Genomic DNA, 23,129 nt, shown 5'->3' with positions numbered 1-23,129 from the left:
GTAAGAGATACAAAACAACAGAAAGCACTTAATAAACGTTGAGACTAGAAATGTTACCCTAGGAGTTAGCTTCGCCCTGGTCCCCTCGACAAAAAGCCTATGGGATCTTCTGATTATTGCCAAAAATAATCTCTGTGTCAGACACAAGCTTATGCTACTTAAATGTTTTGTTCAGCAAGACAATTTTCTCAGATGAAAACCATTTGCGTGATTTTCAAGGTGAAAATAAAAATGCTAGAAGTAAAAAGCTAATGTAAGCCTAATAAACACACTTCAGTGTGGTCGCAAGATTTAAACGTCACCACCACTAAGTATCTTACTAAACAATTAAACAAAATTTCTATAAACTGATCAGTGTGAAAGCTGTAAAGTTAGAGTTAGAATAGTTTGTAACAGAATTTGGTCTGTAAAGACGCACTAGTGAGTAGATGAGTCTCTGACGTTTTATGCCCCTGACAACTTCTGTAATCTCATTTAGCCACTTGTTGGCAACCAGCATTTTTATTACATGTAACTGCTTTATTATTCAGTTGTTGGGCATTTAATGATTCATTTTATGCTGCAGAAAAAAACGTGTAAATATCTCAAGCCTGTGTTGACCAAAGACCTTATTTCAGTCATATAACATATAACCCATTAAAAAAAATCCCATTGACTTTAACAGGAGGGAACCGGAAATGGAAAAAAACAACAACTGATTTCCCGGTTTTAGGACTAAAGATGACACCACTCTATAGTCTTTCCTGTGCCAAACACAAGACGATCTTCAAAGGACCCCCCTCCACGCAGATTTACTTTTGAATCTTGGGAAAATGTGTATGAAATAACTGGACAGAACATCTAAAATACTCTTAATTTTACGAACTGGTGCAACTATAAAAAACATGACAGGTTGGTGTAAAAATAATATGGTCCCAAAAGTTGGTACAGTTATATATCCCTCTATGGAGGAAATAAGCTGTACCAACAAAAACGTGGTATTTAAAAACAGTTTGGCTTCCTTCTTTGTTTGCTTACGTCAATCCACGTGGAATAACATGATTCTTGCGACCAACCAATCCCTTTATTTCGTAGCAATGTATACATCATGAGACCGTGGAACTAAGAGTTATTGTTAACACAGCTGTTGGAGAGGTTTGCACAGTACCCGGTCCGCGTGAACACCCATCAGTGTGATGTAACACACGAGGCACCGCCCCCCCGGCGCGAGATCACTTTAAAATAACTGCTCAGCGCGCGCTCACCGGCAGCATCTCAGCAGCGGCACGGGGAGGTGAAGGAAGTCCGGAAAAAGAAAAAGAAAAGGAAGAAACTAACAAACATGTCATATACAAAGTATGTTGCGGCTCTTGTCAGGGCAAACGCGGGCAATTTCAACAAAATACGCATTTCACCTGGAAGAAGTCGGTCAACTCTGGCTTCCACCAAAACCCAGGAGGAGAAAGATGAGCAGATGGAGGGTTGCACCGTGGTGGAAGCCGTGCCGGTCGAACTCATCAGCCAGACCAAAAATGTCACAAAGACGCCGTTACACAAAATCGATATTGATTTCGACAATACACAGGAAGCCTACAGAAGTAAAGGTAACATTGAGCTGCTTCGAAGTCTGCTGGTCTTCAAGCTTTGCACAATTGACTTCCTCGTTGAAAAGAACAAAGAGGTGAGTTCATAAAGTTAGACGTTCTTCAGCTAACCCACGGTGTGGCTATGTATGTGTAACTGCGCAATAATCAATCCCACAGTGTAACAGCAATTACCATGGTACAAAATGTTTTTGAACCACTGAGATTTAATAACCTATTTTCCTTGTTTTTCAGCTGATGGACCTGAGTAAGAAGGTGCTTGGTCAGTGGATGTTTGAGAAGATGATGAAGATGACCTTCTATGGTCAGTTTGTGGCAGGTGAAGACCACAACGCCATCAAACCTTTGATTCAGAAGAATCAGGCCTTTGGCGTGGGGGCAGTTTTGGACTACAGTGTAGAGGAGGACCTAACACAAGAGGAGGCAGAAAAGAAGGAAATGGAGTAAGTAACATAATGTTTACACCTGAGTGAGTTAGAGTTTAGTAAAGACTACAGTGCAGTTGATCTTACATAGTATTACAGCTTTAAATCAAGCACAGTAAATCGATATCTCAACTTTGATTTTTGCCATATGTTCACCAGTATGAGCATTCAGTTATGAGTTATGAGTTACATAATAGACTTAACTGGAAGGGCGGGTTGAGTCGAGTTTATTTGTATAGCCAGTATCACGTGCTCCACAATGGTGTCAGTTTCAGATCCAGCCAATGCTTTTCAAGGAGATGTCCTTTGTAAAACCTGGGAAACTAGACGGTACTTGTAAGAGGCCCTTTAAAGGGAGATCCCCGCCCCCCATCCCTCTCTATGCATGCCTGTAAGAGGAGCTGCACAGGAGCAATTACAAGAACAACTGAAGAGAAGGAAAGTTGTGTCTGTGCGGCAGTATTCAAATCAAGCCAAGTCAAGTCAACTTTATTTATACCGCACATTTAAAAACAACTCACGTTGACCAAAGTGCTTTACAGACGGAGTGGGTTGCTAAAAACAAAAATACAAGGAACACAGACATAACCATCAGGTACACAGCTCATACACACATATACACAACAAGTGTGCATTGGCACAGGTCAAAAATGTGCCATTAGATTGTCAAAGTGAGTGCTGTCCTAATGTAGTCTAAACTGTAGTTATTCCAAGTTATATTCTGGTTATATTAAGTAGGTTTTTTAGATAATGAAATAAGTAAGTACAACTACTAATCTGTGTTGTAGTCACTGCCTTTAAACCAAAGAATTTAGTTTTTTTATTTTATTTAAACATTATGGAAAAACACATGGCACTGATATTTGTTATACAGGTTAAAAGCCAGGTCAGAAAATATTCTCATTAGACTCATTTATTCACACACAGAACACACTGTCCCAAACATTCAAATAAGCTCGACTATGATATCGGTTTGTTTTGATCTCTTTGAGTTTGGCCTCTGTTTAGCTTTTTATCAAATTTACGTGAGTCACACTACTCACAGTTTGTTTATTGTCCACAAAAACAAGCTGTAATCAAAACCCCCTGTGTTTTTATTTCATGTAAGCAGCCAGACAGTGGTTGTCCACTATTGGTTGGCCAAGACAGACCCCTCTCCTCTGATTGGTTGAGCTGGCACAGCCTCTGTGGGGGATGTACCTCATGTAAAGACTGCCAGCCTTTTAGAGTCATGTCCTGGATCCCTGCATGTGGCACAGACACACACACGCACACAGAAGTATTATGCAATGTTCTGAGGTCGATATAAGCTTATTTTTTACCTGAGGATTATCTCACTAAGCTCAACCATACACACGCTGAACTAAATCCAAACACATTCTTTTTGATTAGGAGCCAATTATCTTCATCAAGACTCAAAGACACAGAACAAAAAGATTGCTAGCTCATTGAAGAAGACAGCACAGTGAGCACAGTGTTTCTGTTAGTTCCCTGATGTGTGTCTCATGTCATGACATGTCTAGAAAAGGAGACCATCGTCATTACTGCTTGAAAAGAACTCTGTGAGACTGGTTAGAATGAACTGAGAAATAAAAACATTGCCTTTTCTCTGTTTTTTCACCTTGAAAATGAGTCTTCTAGATCATCTCATAAAAATCTGCAGACCTCCCTGTGCTCACCTTCTGTTGGCATTCTGTTTGGTTAATTAAACGATTTGAAAATGTCAGTGACATGAATGTAATGTAAAAATTTGACCAGTAATGACACTGGAATAACATATAGATGCTCGGATCTGCATTTTATCATTTATTTTTAGAAAAGAAAATTATTATTATCTATAATTTTCTTGCTGTTCTATTCTGATGCCAATCCCTCCCTCTTTTTCAGTTCCTGTATCTCAGAGGCAGAGAAAGAGAGTCCAGGTTTGTACATCAGTTGACATTAACTTGTAATTTCATGTTTGTAATGTAGAGTAACTGTTCAATTTCCAAATGTGTTGCATTATCAGCTACTGCATGTTTAATTGACATACGATTACATTGATTTATCTCATAGGACAATGTCATGCAGCAGTTGCACTACTAAGTAGTAAAACATGCACATTTTAAATACAAGTATACAATTGTAAATTAAATTATATCCCAAATCCAAATTTAAAAAGAACTGTTGTGAAGTTAGCAGGCGAGGCCAGCAACTGGCAAAACTGGAGCTTGCTAAGATATTACACTGCGTGTGCTTGGCTTGAATGCAACACAAGTGTCATGGTTGGTATGTGAAGTCCGACCTCGAACTCATGTGCTCTGGCCTGGATAGTACTGGTTATATCTGGTTTAAGTGAGGTCAGAAATGTGCAGTCCTATGGATTAAGTGAGAACGAGCTTGGTTTCGGGTTACGGGGTTGATGTTTGAAACTTGAGTATATCATTCACCTGCTAGTACGTTCTCTGGCTTTCTTTGAAAATCTGATGTGGTAATGAATGTTCATTTGTGATGTTCAAACTAAAAAATCACATCAGATGATCAGATGGATGTTAAATTTGAATTAAAAGAATAATTAGTTTACTTAAGGTTCCAGAAACCATGATTACCATGCATTTGTAGGTGCAGGATAAATACATGAACAGGACTTAAATTATTGTTTTTAGTATGATTTCTAAAAATTATGGTCTAAACAGTCTTATTTATAAAAATGTAATGGAGACATTAAAACTCTTTATGAGCTCCCAATTAATATTAGTTCAAAATGCATAATAATGTCAATATATGCCAAGAAGCTAATGTGACTTTTGTTTCACTCCAGATGCTGATCACCGTGAGAAGAAGTACAAAGCCCATCGACAGTTTGGTGACAGGCGTGGAGGGGTTATTAGTGCCCGTACCTACTTCTATGCAGATGAATCCAAATGTGACAACCAAATGGAGACATTCATAAACTGCATTAAAGCCTCCGGTAAGTTGTAAGGTTTCTGCGGGGAGCGGTAAAGAAACATAATATGTTTGTTTTTATTAAATTGGCTAAACAAATGCTTAAACCATTGTTAATAAAAGGTACTTTTAAAATTTAAATGTTTATGTTGAATTAGTTCATATTTAAATTGTGTGGACCGTTATACAACACTGAGTGACATAAAATGTGTCATGAATTTCAGGGGGAGCCTCTGCAGATGGTTTTTCTGCCATCAAAATGACAGCTCTCGGACGCCCACAGTTCCTTGTAAGTGCATGTCTTCTAATGAACTTTTAGCTTAACTTAGTAGCATACAGAATTTGGCTTTGCGCAGGCAAACCCCATCACAGTATTTATTGAAATGCACCATTATAATGTGATATCTGATTAATCGTTCTGTGTTGAAACAGCTCCAGTTTTCAGAAGTCCTGGTTAAATGGAGACAGTTCTTCAACTTCCTCGCAGCACAACAGGGTAAATCAGACATGATGGTTCTGGAACAAAAACTGGAACTGGAGGAATTGAAGGTGTGTCTTGCTTTGGCCTAGTCTGCAGTTTCATGAAAGCTCATTTGTAACCGCTCACCCAAATTCTTTGTTGTTGTTTCTCAGATGTTCTTTTGTTTTGTTCAAGCCTTCATGACTTTAAGTGCTGGCATTCTATTTTGTATTTTTTTTTTAAAATCCATTATTTGATCCCGGTTTGCAATTAATGGAATCCTTTTTTAAAAATGATAATCATGTTTAATACATGTTTTTAATAATTGAAACATTTCTGTTTAGGAAAGTTTGACTATGCTTGGTGTTGGAGCCAAGGACGACATTGAGAACTGGTTTACTGGAGAGAAGCTGGGCTTGTCTGGGTAAGATATAACTCATCAACCACAGAAATTGCATTTAAAGTAAATTTTATTTCACAAACTTTTCACTAATTCATTTCTCTATATTATTTCTAGAGCGATAGATTTGCTGGACTGGAACAGTTTAATAAATGATACAACAAAAATCTCCAATCTGCTTATGGTGCCAAACCTTGAGGTGAGTCAATGTCATGGAAATATTTAGTGGTGGGAAAGGGAAGAGTGGAATGTGCATTCTCCTTGGTTTAAATCCGTCTGGTTAACTCTTATCTTTACTCTGAGCTGTGCAATAACCACAGAAGTCACTAATATATTCTTTGAAAGGGCATGTCTGTAGAACGGATACAGCTTTTCATTGAATCAATTTTTTAATGATCATTTACCAACTTTAATCAGGGTAAAAAGAAGTATACTTCCTGAAAATTACATTTTGGAGCTCTAAATTTTACAGATACATGTATTTATAAAGTTAATGGACTCATAAAAAGATCTTAATGTAATGAAATTGGAAGGTCAAGTTCTGACAGGTTTCCTAGTACTTGCACTTCTTTAATATATTATGGGAACAAGCTGACAAAAATCTTGTTGGTACAAGAAATGATGTTCTTCTTTGGAGATAATAACTTACTGGTAAAATTATCTTCCTCCCACAAGTCAACATTTGTTCTGATAGGGTAAAATTATGATATCATTTGGAAGATACAGTGATTTGCACGTGTCTTCGGTGTTGATTGGAGTCAAGTCACAGTGCATGTTTTAATTTTATCAGTGCTATCGAGGGCAGTTGAGAAACTCTATCATCTTTTATGCAGGGTTGAAATGAGTTGAGTGATAGTACACGCGTTAATTTTGCCAGTGGTATTGAGGGCAGTGGAAACACTTGGCTGCAGCGGTGAAATGAGTCAAGTCGAGTGCACGTGTGTTTAATTTAGAAACTTCTGTTGAGGTCAGGTGAGAAACTCTATCATCTTGCCTTCAGAGTGCAAATAACTCGAGTCATGATGCATGTTTGAATTGTGCCAATGGTATTGAGGGCAATTGGGAAAGTCTATCAGCTTGAAAAGGGACAAGGGACAAAATGGTAGAGGCACTCGTGTGGCTCTCACCCCTAACCCTAACCGCACAGTAAAATGCAATGTGTTCAGATCACCACTATCGTTGATCAAAAATGCTTCCACAGGGCAGAACAGTGGACATTGTAACAGTGTATCAATTTGAAACATGCCAGTTTGAACAATGTGGATAATTCTGAAATATAAAATATGTGTACTTTGTATACAGTCTGTCAGAGTAATGAAACAATTAGCAGCCAATAAATGTATGTGTGCCACTGCCTCACACTGTGTAACAAAGGTAACACTTATCACCTAAAGTCTAATACTGATATAATTTGTGCAAAAACTAAGAAATGACAATGACTTAATGCCAACAATTTAAAGAATTGTGCTTTGGTTGTGCAGACCGGCCATCTGGAACCATTGTTGAACAAGTTTACAGCTGAGGAGGAGAGGCAGATGAAGAGAATGCTTCAGAGAGTGGACGTTCTGGCCAAGGTAAGGATACCAAACCAAGTGAAAGTGCATTTAGAAAACTATTTTTAGAGCCAATACAGAAATTCACACCCAATCTATTGCAATCAAAGGCCTGGATCAAAGAAGTCAAAGAAAACAGAAATATTAAATATGTTTACTGTTTGCGATAGACATTATTGCTTTGCCATTTTGAGCCATATAAACTGTGAATGTTCTGTCCATGCACTCCAGCATGCTTTGGAGAATGGCGTAAGGCTGATGGTGGACGCCGAGCAGACGTACTTCCAACCAGCTATTAGTCGACTGACCCTGGAAATGCAGAGAAAATTCAACAGAGAGAAGCCAATCATTTTCAACACTTATCAGTGTTACCTCAAGGTGAGGCCACAGCTAATTTATATATATGTTTTTTGATTATATTGACAAATCCTTCCTGTTTGTCTACATGGTTAAACCAATTAACCTTATGTTAATAAGTTGAATAAATACATTTTGTTTCAGTGAGTTTATATTGTTGCTAGTGTCATACCCCTTTGTGTTTTTTAATACTTTTAGGACGCCTATGACAATGTAACTGTGGACGTTGAGCTATCAAGACGAGAGGGCTGGTACTTTGGTGCCAAACTGGTTCGTGGAGCCTACATGTACCAAGAGAGAGACAGGGCCAAAGAGATTGGCTACGAAGACCCAATAAACCCCGACTATGAGGCCACTAACAGGATGTATCACAGGTAAGCGTTGAATTATCATCAATGCCCTTTGTGGTTCAGCTGGAAAACGTCCAAAACCATTACATCTGTCTTGTTTGTTTGTCCAGGTGTTTGGAGTACGTGTTGGAGGAGATTGACCACAGCAGAAAAGCAAATGTCATGGTTGCCACCCACAATGAGGACACAGTGAAGTTTACCCTCGAAAAGTACGTTCTAATGCCTACATGCCTGAAAAATTCAAAGATGGTACTAAGTGGAGATTTTGTTTGAACGTAAAGAGAACCCTTAAACTTCTCATTTATGAAGGATTAATCCTAATGCTTTAAACTAGGACATAAAGTGAAACACATTCTTTGTCAACTTTCCAAAACAAACATAGGACTACAGATTAGGATAGACTGGGCGCAATACTACACTACGGGTTGTATTATGTAACTTGCCTTTGACGTGTTTTCACTCTTGTTTTTTTCAGGATGAATGAGATGGGCCTCTCACCCACTGAGAATAAGGTTTATTTTGGACAGCTGCTGGGAATGTGTGACCAGATCAGCTTCCCACTAGGTATGTTAAAACTGTGCTGGTATACTAAAAGTAAACAGTATGTTATGGAATCACTTACATCACACAGTCATGTGGCCAGAGAGGTTCCACATAAACGCTGACCCTTTGCATGTCAGCTTTCGAACATCGAGACGGCTATTGACATTAAGTGACCTGTCCAGTCTATACATATCTCTGGAGCAAACAACTCCAGGTTCTCAGTGTACCTAACTGTCGATTACCAAATGTTACCTCAGTGCAGTTGAGCAGAGACGCACGCTATGAGTTGGAACTGAAACGGCTTACTGCCTAAATTAGTTTGACAGTAATTAGTCATGGTGCTATATGTAGTACATATATCAAATCACATGTTATTCTTGGAGGTGAAGCTAGTAAGTTTACCAGATACATATTTGTGGTATAGTACTAGAGATTTTAATGTCAACCCCTGCTTTTTCTGAGTCTTGTCTGCTTTTATGTATGTTTGTGGAGCATGGGCTTGATATGTGCTATGTAAGTAGTACAAATTTACGGTGACAGTCAATATAGAAGGAATCTCAGTGTTTGTGGACAATAACTTCTGGGTAGAAAACCCCTGCCTCACACACTAGCTTGTCTACACATATCTCATTAATAAGAACACTTTCACTAACAGTTTGGAGACCTAATTTACTTGTTGGGCCGAAAAGTAGATAAAATGTCGGCTTGAGTTTACCCCAAAATAGCAGTAAGTCTCAGATGTCACTGTTGGATAGATATCAAAGGAGTTAGCAAAGGAACACAGTACATTTATCATCACGACATGATGATTTGGTCTATATTATTATTTATGATTGTTTTTTGATTCGTCCAAAATTCTTTTTTTTCTGTATAAAAGAAACCTCATGGCATCTCTTTGACGATTGAACCAGTCCATCTAATAGTGTGACGCAAGTGAGATACAGAAAACTGAGAAACTACTTCAACATCATGCCAAATTAAAGTGCACACAGCTTGGATTTTTAATAACATGTTGTTTAAACAATGGATCTGATGATACATTTTTCAGGCTGAGCGTTTTATTGGAATAAATTAGATTAATCCTGCAGCAGCCCACAACTTTTTTCCATCAGTGAGATATAATCACAAGTTGTCATATCACTTGATACCTAATATCAAAATCCCATTTTTCCATATCAGTGTTATCTTAATACAATATTTATCAACCATAAATGCATTTAGGTTTAGGAGCAGGAAATTTTAGGCCACTGCACCATTATTTCAATTTACTGAGTAAGCAAAGAGTTTACCTTTTTAAATTTATGAGCCATTATCATATTACTTAATATTATTATTATTATTATATATTTAATGTTCCTTGATACTTTTCTGGCTAGTTCTCTGCTACATCCATGTTTGAATTCTGCTGCTGGAAATTACACACAAACTCCTGACCAAGAATGCACACATGGTTTAGTACGTGAACCTTTATTTAACTCATCTCCTTGCTCTATGTTGAAAACAGGTCAAGCAGGGTTCCCGGTCTACAAGTACGTTCCGTATGGCCCAGTCAATGAGGTCATCCCTTATCTGTCTCGTCGTGCTCAAGAGAACCGTGGCTTCATGAAGGGATCCCAGAGAGAGCGCAGCCTGCTGTGGAAGGAGCTGAAACGTAGGCTGCTGGGTGGTCAGATTTTCTACAAGCCTGTCTATTGAGTCACAGGACCATACACTATGCAACCATATACTAACTGCAGTGTAAACATTCCACCGTCTCTACCTGCTAGCTGCTCTTTGTAGAGGAAGATTAATGTCCTTCCTTGGTTTGTTAGGCTGCACAGTGTGGAGGAAAGTTTCTTGTTTTTTTTCAAGTGGTTATTCTTATATTTGTTTAGTTTTAAGCAGCATTTGATAAAGTAGTGTTTAAAACACTGCCGTAATCATACATTGTGGAGATATTTGTAAACTCCAAAATGGGGTAATCCACAGAATCCACTCAACGAAGATCATAAAAATGATCTTCTTTTTTAAAGAACGTTTGCAGATGTTACTGCTTCTGTACATTTTTCCTTTAATATACAGCACTGGACTCGTCTGTAGAGGCTAAGAAAAGTGTGTTGTAAATGTACGGTCCCCAAAGGTGGCTTTACTAATTGTAAAAGTCACTGTTCAGTGTTTGTCTTATCTAGCTGTCATTGCTTAGTGCCTTATGATTTTTTTCACAAGATTAACTGGAAACATTCAGCTGCTGTACAAACACGGTTGTATTGTTACTGCACACTCCTCCAAGGCGATTGTAAATTATATCAGCATGGTCATTGCTGAGTCTATGTTTCATTGTGTTAATCTATTGCAACAAATAGTTTTATGAATATTATACAAACAATGACTTGATTTGTAAAGATCCATGTTCATATTCTTGGTTTTAAGACATAATCTGTTATCCATCAAAGCATTGATGTTAAATGCAGCACCACAAACAAGTTTATCTTCTCTGATCCCTCATGTGAGGTACAGGTACCCATCACACTCTCCAATTTTCAGTTACGTAAACCCAGGTTTATGTACTGTGTATATCTCCAAATGAGCCACCTACCTGTTACTTAGAAATGATTGTTTGCAGTAGCAAGGACCTTCATTTTTGCCTCTGACAAAACAAACACCTTTTACTGTCTACTAAGCAGTGTGAGGCTGAAGAGTGGCTCAATACTGTCAATTTCAACAAATCATTCACGCCCAGTGTAGCCGTGAACATCATGCTCATCAAACAGAGACAAACACAGCAGCAGATGTTAAAAGTGGAAAAAACAGGATCTGCCACGTGTTCCAAAAATGTTCCAAAAAGATGCCACAATCACGGCTGTGATTTTATTCACGGAAAATTTCACCAAAGTTCACTAAGAACACCTGGACTGCTGCATAAACTGCAGGGAGTGCCTTTGAGTTCAGCTTGTTACTGTAGAGAAGCTTTTAAAGAAGTTGTTTATCCAGTGAAAATGTTGTAAAATGTATGAATGTAATGTATGTACAGATATGGAGCCAGGATAATTTGATATACAGTCATTAAAACCTCAAAGTAAATCAGTCTCATCTAAAGGGTTGCAAGTCACAATGAGCAGTTTGCGTTGGTGTTTTAAGCTCCTGTTCTAACAGGGACAATTGGTTTTAGAAATGAATGTGTATTATGATGCCAGTAATTTAGCAACACTGGCACATTTTGAGTGCTTGAGTGGGAACCTGTTTTTTTTTTAGTGTGTTTCTTTTGATGTTTTTAATTTGTTTCTGTTTGTTTTCCTCATCATTGCTGTATCAGTATATACCATATTTTGTACAGTTGTAAATTATATGCATTTTTTGATTAACACAATAAAATACAGTTAATTTAAAAAGAAAAACCTGAGTAGAGTCGTTGCACTCTTACTGCAGCTGGATATTTTCATAAATAACACTTAACTGCAAATTGATAAATTTCTTAGATGATGAAAGAGGATCTGTGGAGATTAAAACTCAAATGTTTGCCATCTTGTCAAACCATGTTTGCACTCTAGACTGGTTAGATCCAACCCTCATTTTATCTGGTGCTTACATGGATCTGCTTGTCATCACTGACGTATTCTGATGACAGTGACATCAGCAAGTATGCCACATGTTAGTGGGCTCCCTGTACCAGATCAATCATGACCTACTAAAGCACAGAATGACACCCAGCCAAAGTCAACAGCTAGTGGCTGAGGCCGCACCTGCGTCCAGGTATCACGGGACCAAAGGAAAACATTCTGGTAGCTCCCAAACACAACACAACACACAGCTGTGTTAAGACCAAGCAGACCATCTATACAGCTGGATGTGAATGCAAATGTTATTTTTTATTTTGTTTATTCTAATCCCTCCTGGAGTTTTGTTATTTGATTTTATTTGTCTGAGTTCAAACCCTTTATAGCGGTATTTGTACAGGTTCTGTACACACACGGTCACATTCTAAATACTAAATAAATACCACCAGGGCCAGATTAAATGATAGATAGATTAGATTGCTCTTATAGATAAAAAACGTTTCATTATTATTACTATCATTGGGTTTTTCGGGGGCAGCTGTAGCTCAGCGGGTAGAGCTGGTGGTGATTGGAAGGTCCCTGGTTCAAATCTCAGCTCCAGGCTGAGCTGAGCTGCATGTCGAAGTGTCCTTGACGAGATACTGAACCCCAAATTGCTCCTGATGTGCTGTTGGCACCTTGCATGGTGGCCTCTGCCATCAGTGAGGGCCCTGGCGACTTTGTCCAGGGACCTTGCCCAGAGACAGCGGGGATTGGCTCCAGCAAAAAACCCCGCAACCCCATAAAAGGGATAAAGCGGTTACAGACAATGGTTGGATGGATGTGTTTTTTGGGAGCCCTGCCCTCCACACACATTAAGATATATGGTGATAGTTTAATGTAAGCACTTCATGTTTTCTCCCATCTGTCTGTGCCCTCTAGTGGCAAGGAGGCCTTAGGCTTGAGCCAAGAATGCCTGTGCCTCTATCTACACTGCAGCGTCATCAGGAACTCTTTTAATGGGTAAACATATTACCTACCCAGGTGTATGCCACAACTCAGAATCATGGGTCAGATTCCTAGAAATGTAGACAGTTACTGAACAGATAACATGGCGATTTGCTGTAATAATCCACTTGATTACAAGACAGTCTAATCTAATTTGAATACTATCGGATTACTTCAAAATCAAGCACTGAAAATATCACATCTGATTCTAAATAAAACCCAAAACAAAACCCAAAAAAAGACAAAAAAAAGACAAAAAAAACCCCATCTCAAAACAATTTTTGATGCAAATCACGATGCATTCAGCATGTTCAGCATTTACAGTTACCCCAATCAGATGACCCTTACAAAAACAGTTACATGCAACATGCAACAGGCACAAGTGTTCATTTAACATAAATTGCCATATTTTAAATGCCCAATCATAACTATATTACAATTGGACAATTTTCAAATGTAATCTGAGGTTATTGCAATTTAATAATGTAACACAGGTCCTGTGGTGGTAAAAGAGGTCTTCTCATGACTGGAACAACAAGTGCTCACACACAGTTCCATTCTTCAGCTCCTCCTCCATATCTGTGACTCTGATCTGCTGCTGGGGTGAAGACAGTCAGATGCTGACATTCTTTGGAACGGACTGTGGAGGTTACACATCTTTAGTAGCACGTCTAATACATAAAGCAGCCCAATTATTACATGCTTAAGTATACTTTCAGTGGCTTACCGGCTCTATTTTTAAAGCCTATTTCTACAGAACAATCTTTTCAGTCTTAACATGCATGTAGAGGTGTGTCAGCCAGCAGCAGCTGATTTCACAAACTTTTTCAGCCCCTCTGGGAGGAGAATTTACATCTGACTTCTTTCAGCCATCACAGCCAGTGAGATCTGACTTCAGGGCGTGTGTCGACACCTCGCAGAATATCTTGACTCCGACACCGCTGATGCTGTAATCTTCAGGTAAATAACGCAGTTTACTTGTATCTCTTCCACACATACCTACACATTATTGTTTGATTTACCAGATTCTGCATACAATTTGACTGTTTTGATAATCCAAAGATAATGTAATTATTTCAAGGATAATGGGACTACAGAATAATTTGAAGTACTCTCACGTGCGTAGGCTTCAATCAAATCGTTTCCATCGTGGACTGCAGCTCTCTGTGACGCACACAGTACATATTCACATCGTGTGTAACAAATGGACCATAGAATAGAAGATGACAGACGTCGAAGAGATAAAATCAGAGCCGGCGTTCAAGGCGACATGCCTCTCCACATGCCACCACAGCTAGAATTTAATCTGGAATGATTCTTCTATCAGGAGCAAAACATCTGTCCAGCGTCAAAAGTTAAAATTCTTGTAACCCTAAATGTGTTTGTAATGTTAGTCCTTCCACATTTGCTGGTTGGTTGTAAAGGTAATTTAAGCACCATAAACATGTTTGCAGTGTAAACATGGGGGCTCTGTGTTTTTATCTGACAGAACACATGATGCAGCATTTTTTTCTCGCTTGGCTGTGTTGTCGCTTCTCGATCCTCCCTTGTCTTGTTCTTCAGTTCATCGCATGCAGTAGGACCTCTTTTCTTTTTAACCTCTTCTTTTCAGCTGCGATAAATACTAGCTCACACCAACAGACCAGGGCCGGGCTCCTCGTAAATACGTATAATAACTCTGGTGTATTAAAGGATTACATGAGGTAAGGGTACTCATTGGTTGGCCTGTGTGTAAGAACTGCCACAGGAAGTTACAACTGTGAGCTTTATGTGGCTTTTAACACAATGGCAAAACCCAGCAAGGTGTCTGTCAAAACTTCTTTTCCTTTCCTCCAAACATGTTCGTTTCTCTAATTTCATTTTCAGGTTTCCGTTTGGGTTTGGAAACATGTCTGGCGTCAAAGCAAGCAAGTGCACACGTGTCCTCCGACGCCTGGTTCTCTGGGTTCTCCTGACCAACATCATGCTGGTGCTGTACTGCTTGACGAACACAACCCACGTGAAGATGAGGTAAAGATGTACAAAGAAAGCGGGATTTTCTCGAGCTAATTTGGTCGATGTTTGCTAATCTTTCTGTTTTATTCACAGGGGCTCCCAAGATGACACATGTCCGCTCAGTGTTGCAAGATCATTGAAGCGAAATGTGACCAGCGCCAAATCTCAGTCGGAGGAGTGCTCCCCCGCGTTGAACATCATGTTCATGAAGACCCATAAAACCGCCAGCAGCACCATCCTCAACATCCTCTTCAGATTCGGGGAAAAGCACAAGCTCAAGTTCGCCTTCCCCGATGGCCGCAATGACTTCTTCTACCCATCGCCTTTCCTGTGCTCCCAGGTTAAGGACTACACGCACGGAGACTGTTTCAACATTGTTTGCAACCACATGCGCTTCAACCACCGAGAAGTAGCCAAGCTCCTGCCTCCGGATGCTGTGTACTTCACCATCCTGCGCGACCCCGTTGATCTCTTTGAGTCATCCTTCCATTATTATCACAGAGCAGTTCCTCTCACGTGGAGGATCAGAGGAGAGGACAAGCTGGCAGAGTTTCTAGACAATCCCGAGCGCTTCTATAGCTCAGAGGCTTTCAACTCGTTCTATCTTAAGAATCTGCTCTCTTTTGACTTCGGTTTGGATAACAACCTGGAGGCTGATGATCCCCGTGTATTGAGAGATATTCACGACTTGTCTCAACATTTTGATCTGGTTCTCATAGCAGAATATTTTGAGGAATCGCTCATTCTGCTCAAGGACAAACTCTGTTGGAGCATGGAGGACATCCTGTATTTCAAACTCAACGCCCGCAAGGGCTCATCTGTCTCTCGACTGACCCCCGAACTGAGAGCCAAAGCTCTACAATGGAACGGAGCTGACTGGAGGCTCTATCAGCACTTCAATGCTAGCTTCTGGGACAGAGTAGAGGCGTATGGGAGAGAGAGAATGAGCCGTGAGGTTACAGAGCTGAGGAGAAGAAACTCTGAGATGAAGGCCGTCTGCATCGAGGATGGAGGTGCAGTCGAAGCCCGAAAGATTCAGGACAGGCGTTTCCTGCCCTGGCAGCCAGTAGGCGAGTCTTCCATCCTGGGGTACAACATGAAGAAAAGCATGGAGCCCAAGTTCAGGACAATCTGTGAGAAGATGCTCACACCTGAAATACAATACTTATCAGACCTGGGTGTAAACCTGTGGCTGACTAGACTATGGGGTTGGTTTAAAGATGCTGTCTTTTAGAGTTGAACTCTGATTAAAGCATTTACAACTGAAATGCAGCCATTTATCCTGCAACATGTGCACGGCACTTACTCAAAACATATATTTTTTACTATTATTTAATACATTTTGAAACTTTCTTCTGAATTATGCGTAATCTGCATACCTATGACTGCAAAAAATCTGTTGGACTCTGAGAACATTTACCACACCAACATAGGCCTACAGATGTGTCACAGTTCTCATTCACGCTCCTCAGTAATTGTTTCTCACAGTTTTGTGTATATTTTAACATTGTGCACAACGTACAAAATGCTAAAACTGTTTACATTATTTAAAAAAAACAAAAAAACAATGTACGGTAATCCTCAGCAGTGTATGTTGTTGTACCTTTGCTGCAGTTGAAGTCAGACTTCCATACTCGGTGTTTCATTAATATTGTGGTGCAATGATTCAGTTGAGCCCATTGGATTAAAATCATGGTGTGACATCTGCAGCTGATCATCAGCATAATGTAATCTCACAGTTGGACAGGCAGTGTTATTGTGCCCCCCAGAGGCCTGAGGCTCTGGTGCAGTTGTTTGCAAAGCCTTTGAAGGGCAGTGGCCTAGACTGACCCTGTGAGAATGGTTTACTCAACATGTCTTCTTCTTTGACAGTCCTAGTAGTTTGACAAGTACATACATTTTCTGTGAGTGCATTTGAGCTGATCGGTTTCTTGACTTTTTGGTTCAACTACAACTACATAACCATGAAAGTTATTATTTTTGGTATAAGGGAACTGCCAGTACTGTAGATCACACTTCTTTTATTTGCTGATTTGCCAGTTCAGTGCCACAAGCTTCAGTTCAAATGTTCTTATAATTGATAGCCTTGGATATTCAGCAGGTTAACCTGGACACAGGTGATATGTTTATCAACAGAGGGGTTGACCTTTGTAATTTTTTTCTTATCACAATATTTGTGACAAGATGCTTTCTCTACAAAATGAGAATGTTTCAAATAGGTGCTTAAAGTTACCTATGCACAGCGTTGTGTGCACGAGAATCATCATCATCATCATTGAGTCTTGTGTATCAATGATAAAATACACTGCTACAGAAATGCTCGCCTGGTATAACTCAGAAATCTGCCACCTGGCAGTCTGTTATCTCTTGTAAATATGCAAAGTATAGCTATGTATTGACATGTTGTTTTTATTATTGTTTTTACTCGTTTGTCATATATGGACAAACTAATACTTTTGTTCCAATGTAGATGTGACAACAATAAGCACTTGTCTGCACTCCTAACCTGGCTATGTGGCCTTTCCTCTGTTGGAAATAGCTGGGAACATGCTGCTTGTAACATGTCCTTCCCATCACCTTTGTGGTATATTAAAATATAGACTTCCATTTACCAACTTTGACATTTGCAGTCCTTTCGACCTGTTCTTTGAGTATTAGTACCAGATACAAACCAAATGTAACTGTTCACCTTTGAAATTATATGAAAGATATCTGGACACAAGTCCACATCCACTGTGTAATTATAACAGACTGTATTATGCATATAACATATACTTGCACCTACAGACACACTTTACGATGTAGTTCGGGTGTATGTGCCTGGAAAAGTAGTATTAAAGTCACCGAAAAGCAGATTAAAAAATTGACACCAGAATCCAATATGTTCCGACATAAATTGCATTGACAGATGCATGTAATGTTCAATGATGAATCAAAACACTGCAACATCTGTGTGACATTAACACGTTTAATTTAAACATTTACAATCTGTGAGGAGAACGAAGGCATTACAAACATCAACAGAGAGGGGGGGGGGGGACGAGGTGATAGGGACCATTACTCCTTCATGGTGGTCTGGACAGTCAGTCAGCTCCCACAGGTCCTCGGGTAGCTGCTGCCAGCCCGGGCATGACTTTGAGCACAATGTCCATGATAACTGATGCTTGTTTCAGGTGTGGAGTCCAGGGAGAATGGATATAGGAAGTGTGACAACAGTTGCACTTCAGCCTTAGATAACCCCGGAGATCGTCCTATTCCTCGTCTTTGCTCTCATAGTTGTGTTGGATGTGTTTCCATAGTTTCTACGGTGAATCACACATAAGTGAACGTTAGACATTTAATGTAAAGACATTCGAATAAACAAACGGGGGTCTAAAATGACCGGGTTGTTCGGCTTAGCAAGCAAGCTAAACTAGCTTAGCTAACGTTAGCACAGCTTCGCCCTCTGCTCACAAGGTCAGGATAAAACGATCATTAAAACAGAAAAGGAAACACTCACCCCGCGATTCATTTGGTCGAAAATCGCTTCGCCACCTTGGTCGAATAGTCGTTCAAAGAGAACCGCTCCAACCATGATGGTTACAGCGAAAGTTGACGTTCTCCTGAAGAGCAGATTGTAGACGGACTTCGCCAGCGCCATGTCGGTGGGATAGTGCGCAGGAGCGGAAGCTGAGGCAAGTCACTTCCGCTCGAAGAATGCGTCGAATGTATAAGGACCCTGCAAAGACACCGTACATGCACAGGGATAGTAGAATTCATTAATAAACTGTCTTTTTTTAATCGTGGTTGACTTCATACTGTGCGTGCTTTTTCAAATGAGACATCACAGAGCTGGACAGCACTGTTTCGCAAATGGTTTGTGCTCTTTGCTGTTTACATTCAGTGTAAAAACGGAGCGAGAAGCGAACGATTATTAGTGTGACAACAAACGTTAGCTAGTTAGCTAGCTAGTTATCGGGAGTGCTGCAGACAAGTGTTTAAGGATCAGTTATTACCCGTTAGTACGTTGTGTGTTTAGTATATTTCTCAACAGTTTTGTGCCTTCAGACTTTTCAATGGTTGTATTCGCAATGCAGAACAGGAAGTCACACTAAGGCGTATTCAAAATAAGTTGTCTTAGACGAGACATCTTCGTTACTTCAACCAGTAGATGGCAGCCAAAGAATTCTACTAGCAATACTCGTCATGTCTAAGCTGTTGCTGATGTTCCTTGATATTAGGCTGCTTCCAGTTTGTGCCTTTTCTGTAAGCATTTTTCGTCGAAGGCCAAATCTGTAATTACATGTGACTTCAAAATGAACGAGACCATGATTACTATGTAAATGGAGTCTCAAATGTCAAAACATATCAGTGTTAGGACCATGATGAGGCGTAAATTAGGTCTGCTCTGTTCCTTATACTGTTTTTTTTGTGTGCCTTTTAGTGCTGAAAAGTTAGCAGATTATTAGTGAAATGACAGAGAATAATAATTATCAAGTTTAAGATTCGATTTATATTTTGGAGCTTGGATGCAGCTTTAAAAAAAATGTGAGAAAAGGCTTTGTCTTGTTTTGTTAATGAAGCAGCGTGTGCATAATGATGCAACATTCCCACAGAAACCATTTCAATTAGCAGAGCAATTCACTGACCATGTGTTGACAGAGCAGTTATGTCAAATTGAGTCCTTCTCTTCACTGTCTTTCAGATATTTAAAAGGTGACAGCTTGCCAATTAGAGCACATAACCTGCACCATGGGGAGGAGATACTACTGTGACTACTGTGACCGGTCCTTTCAGGACAACATGCACAACAGGAAGAAACATCTGAATGGTGTTCAGCATCACAGAGCCAAGAAGGCCTGGTTTGACCATTTCAGAGGTGAGACTTGACATGTAAAAATCAAGTGTCTATTTTATGACATAATTCATTTTAAGTAGACAGTGATCCTATGTATTACAATGTACTGTTAAAATGCTAAGTCTTAAATGAAATTTTGATGGGAGAATTCACCATGCTTTCAATTCATTAAGCCTCCTTGGCCGGCCAGCTGTTTACTCTATAATGGAAAATAACCTTAACAGCCATTGATGCGTCTCTCATCCTCTTATCATTTCTGCAGACACTGCAGCCATCCTGTATGACGAGCAGACAAAGAAACCCTGTAGAAAGTTTCTCCAAAAAGGTGCTGAACAGTTCAACCTTACATTTATCCAATAACTAGGAAATAATATTGAATGCCTTTTACAATGATGTATTTTTCTTTTTCTTCTTGGATTTTTAGGGATTTGTGATTTTGGCCCTAACTGCAGGTTTTCTCATATGTCAGAGGAGGATTTCTTTCACTTACAAAGACAGGTGGAAGGTAAGCTAGAACCAGCATTTAATACTTTATTATTTGCATTGTTCTTTAATAATGAAGTGAACATTCATCCATGACACCCAAACTATATTGTCATGTAAATTGATGTTATACAAGTGCAAATTATCGTGCACATTTTATCCAGAGGACTGTGTGAATTGCTGTGTGTTAATTTGAGTGGGCTTTAATTTATTTCAGAAGAACAACAGCGTAGAGAGGACTCTAAAGACAGAACGAAGCCTGATCAAACTGTAGAAGAATGGCTTTCCAGAAGGGAAAAGAAGCAGTCTGCCATCAGCACCAAAGGGTATCCAAGTTCATTTTTGCGTATGACACGTACTCATACATAGTTAGCCAGGCTAATAGTTACTCTGGCTGATTCACAGTCCCATTGAGCATTTATTTATCTCCGCAGGGATAAAAAAACCGAGGAAGACAATGAAGAGGGCCAAGCAAAAATGAATGTACCTCCACAGCTCCTTTCAATTCCTGACCTTCCTCCCTCTCTTCTGCCTCCTCCTCCAGGCGGATGGAAAGTCAAAGTGAATACAGAATGGGGTTGAAAGATGTTCACTTTCAAATCATTATTGAATATGTCATGTTAATAGAAGGGGAACTGGTACAGAATAGCAATGTTATTAAGAGATTGTGTCAGGTTCATATCTGAAGAAATTAGGCTTGTCAGATTGAAATGAGGTTGACAGTGCATACTTTGAATCTGTTCCCATTTATTCACATTTCAATCTAGGAATGAAATACATGTTTTATATGCTTAACAGTGCTTGCCATGTTTGTTTTATTTATTACATTTTACATAAGATTTCAAGTCTTATGTGTAACAGTTCAATTTAGCAGTAAATAGTAGCTGATTTAAGATGAGTAAAAGTCTGTGTTTACATAAAACACAGTAAGGTAAATCTGAGATTTGCAATCTTCATACAGGCATTGTAAAATAACCTTGAGAATTGACACTTTGGTTGTGTGTTGTTAAGTGCCTTTTCAGTGAGAATCCTGTGAGTTAGTTTTGACGTCATGTAGTCCCTAAAGGAACATGGTAATGCTCAGCAGATGGAAATAATTTTAGTTTTATTTGAATCCTGTGCTGTGTCACCGGGGGGAATCACTGATCTGACTAAGTTTTATATCCAACCCAGTCACTGGAAAACACCATTTTACTTCCTATAGTAACATAAATAGTAAAGATGACAAACTAATGATTTGGACTAAAGGTCATAATGAAAGATGCCATAGTTGGAAAGTTTCTTAATGCATGGCAACAAACAAGCACCATACAGATCCCTAGACCTTGTGACTGATGCATTTATAATTGTCTTTTAATTAGACCTAAATTAGGTGATTCCTTTTAGGGCAATGCTGAGATGTATTTACTTGGAACTGTTTCCACAAATGTTGTATACCTAAAGCAGTGTTCACAACAGAATCTTCATTAAATTCATATTTTTTTCTCTCTTATTCTGCTGTATTGTCCAGGTGTCCTGTGTAAAACGTGTCTCACTTTAATGAGATGTAACCAACCTCAAGTTAAAAGTACCTGGCGGTTCCATGCCCACTAATGGCACTATAGAGCAATGCTTTACGATTCATTTAACTTACTGTTATAACCGTATTCCTTCTTAAATCTTACCTCTGCACAGGCCCACATAATTTACCTTTACACTTAATGTACACACAACTTGTTAGTTTACACAAAAACTCAATAATTTAGCTTTAAATGAAGGTTATGAATAATGAAGGCCTTATTTATTGCCGGATCTTCTTTGTATGGCCCTGTTAATCCCCTTCACACTCAGCCCACTCTACCATTTTTATCTATTAAATCTCAGGCTTCTTGTCAACAATCAATAGTTCAGGTTCATTAAGGCAACTTTGGACCTCTCTGGATCCCTCCTTTGAATAATCTGAAACCTTGAATGATACCCTGATAAATCTAACATAAACTGTCATGACTTGAAACTAATAATGTGAAAGAAAACGACACTAAACCTCCCTATTACAGATCTAATCCTCTAAAGCCCCTCATGCCCACTGCTGCTGTGCTCACTACCTGTTCTTGTTAGCCTTTACAGCTACAGTAATTCTTCATTCTTGAGCCCAGATGCTTGTGTGGAGTGCACCACTATGAAGCTACAAGCAAGTGTTATTTCCTTCTGCGCAGGCTGTGAGCTGGGCTCTGTTACTAATGCGTGCTTAACATGCTGGATGTTTCACCGTCAGGGCCATCACACCAACAGACCCCGGCTGTTCTCCCGTCCTGATCTGAAAGGATTGAATTCGAAATTGTTATGAAGTTTCCCTGAAAAGCATCCCACTCTTCTTCTCTTTCCTACCCTCTCTGTCAACTGTGTGGTGTAAACATGCGCACTTATTATTCCATCTTCAAAGATGTCATGTTCTGCTTTAAAGTAGACACATTATGCTCATTCTCAGGTTCATAACTTCATTTTGGGTTACTCTTAGAATAAGTTTAACTTGCTTTAGTGCTCAAAAAACACATCAGTTTAGTCAGTTTTGCTCTGTATCCCCCCTTTCTCTTTAACACTCTGTTTTGGCTCCTGTCTCTTTATAGCCCCGCCTCCTGAATACCCAGTCTGCTCTGATTGGTTAGCTCACACATGCCTGAGCCAGCATTGCTAACAACAACAGGGCAGATGTGCTATA

At 39.4% G+C, this 23,129-nt stretch overlaps 4 protein-coding genes across 6 annotated transcripts; 3 read left to right on the top strand and 1 right to left on the bottom strand.

Moving 5' to 3' along the window:
* The first annotated feature begins 1,222 nt into the window (after window positions 1–1,222).
* prodha (proline dehydrogenase (oxidase) 1a) lies at window positions 1,223–11,970 on the top strand. 2 transcript variants are annotated; one of them, XM_030436082.1, is made up of 14 exons: window positions 1,223–1,660; window positions 1,818–2,026; window positions 3,896–3,925; window positions 4,804–4,958; window positions 5,158–5,222; window positions 5,366–5,482; window positions 5,738–5,817; window positions 5,911–5,992; window positions 7,275–7,367; window positions 7,578–7,724; window positions 7,902–8,077; window positions 8,164–8,262; window positions 8,529–8,617; window positions 10,101–11,970. In XM_030436082.1, the coding sequence occupies exons 1-14, from the start codon at window positions 1,322–1,324 to the stop codon at window positions 10,289–10,291; spliced, it is 1,872 nt and encodes a 623-aa protein (XP_030291942.1). In that variant the 5' UTR covers window positions 1,223–1,321; the 3' UTR covers window positions 10,292–11,970. The 2 variants fall into 2 exon arrangements, with proteins under 2 accessions (XP_030291942.1, XP_030291941.1); XM_030436081.1 differs by having other exon boundaries at window positions 1,224–1,660; window positions 3,896–3,930; window positions 4,809–4,958.
* A 1,689-nt stretch (window positions 11,971–13,659) lies between these two features.
* gal3st1b (galactose-3-O-sulfotransferase 1b) lies at window positions 13,660–17,722 on the top strand. 2 transcript variants are annotated; one of them, XM_030436737.1, is made up of 3 exons: window positions 13,660–14,076; window positions 14,983–15,126; window positions 15,205–17,722. In XM_030436737.1, exons 2-3 carry the CDS (start codon window positions 15,005–15,007, stop codon window positions 16,343–16,345), a joined length of 1,263 nt encoding a protein of 420 aa, XP_030292597.1. In that variant the 5' UTR covers window positions 13,660–14,076; window positions 14,983–15,004; the 3' UTR covers window positions 16,346–17,722. The 2 variants fall into 2 exon arrangements, with proteins under 2 accessions (XP_030292597.1, XP_030292596.1); XM_030436736.1 differs by lacking the exon at window positions 13,660–14,076 and adding an exon at window positions 14,658–14,819.
* A 337-nt stretch (window positions 17,723–18,059) lies between these two features.
* uqcr10 (ubiquinol-cytochrome c reductase, complex III subunit X) lies at window positions 18,060–18,794 on the bottom strand. Its single transcript, XM_030436735.1, has 2 exons — window positions 18,611–18,794; window positions 18,060–18,413 (listed from the first exon to the last, which is right to left on the bottom strand). The coding sequence occupies exons 1-2, from the start codon at window positions 18,749–18,751 to the stop codon at window positions 18,363–18,365; spliced, it is 192 nt and encodes a 63-aa protein (XP_030292595.1). The 5' UTR covers window positions 18,752–18,794; the 3' UTR covers window positions 18,060–18,362.
* On the top strand, window positions 18,785–21,923 carry zmat5 (zinc finger, matrin-type 5). Its single transcript, XM_030436734.1, has 6 exons — window positions 18,785–18,966; window positions 19,796–19,969; window positions 20,211–20,273; window positions 20,373–20,453; window positions 20,649–20,757; window positions 20,866–21,923. The coding sequence occupies exons 2-6, from the start codon at window positions 19,843–19,845 to the stop codon at window positions 21,011–21,013; spliced, it is 528 nt and encodes a 175-aa protein (XP_030292594.1). The 5' UTR covers window positions 18,785–18,966; window positions 19,796–19,842; the 3' UTR covers window positions 21,014–21,923.
* The last annotated feature ends 1,206 nt before the right edge of the window (window positions 21,924–23,129 follow it).

Source organism: Sparus aurata, chromosome 12 (assembly GCF_900880675.1).
Source record: "Sparus aurata chromosome 12, fSpaAur1.1, whole genome shotgun sequence".
In the NCBI taxonomy this organism is placed as follows: Eukaryota; Metazoa; Chordata; class Actinopteri; order Spariformes; family Sparidae; genus Sparus; species Sparus aurata.
This window is presented reverse-complemented; position numbering and strand designations above follow the sequence as displayed.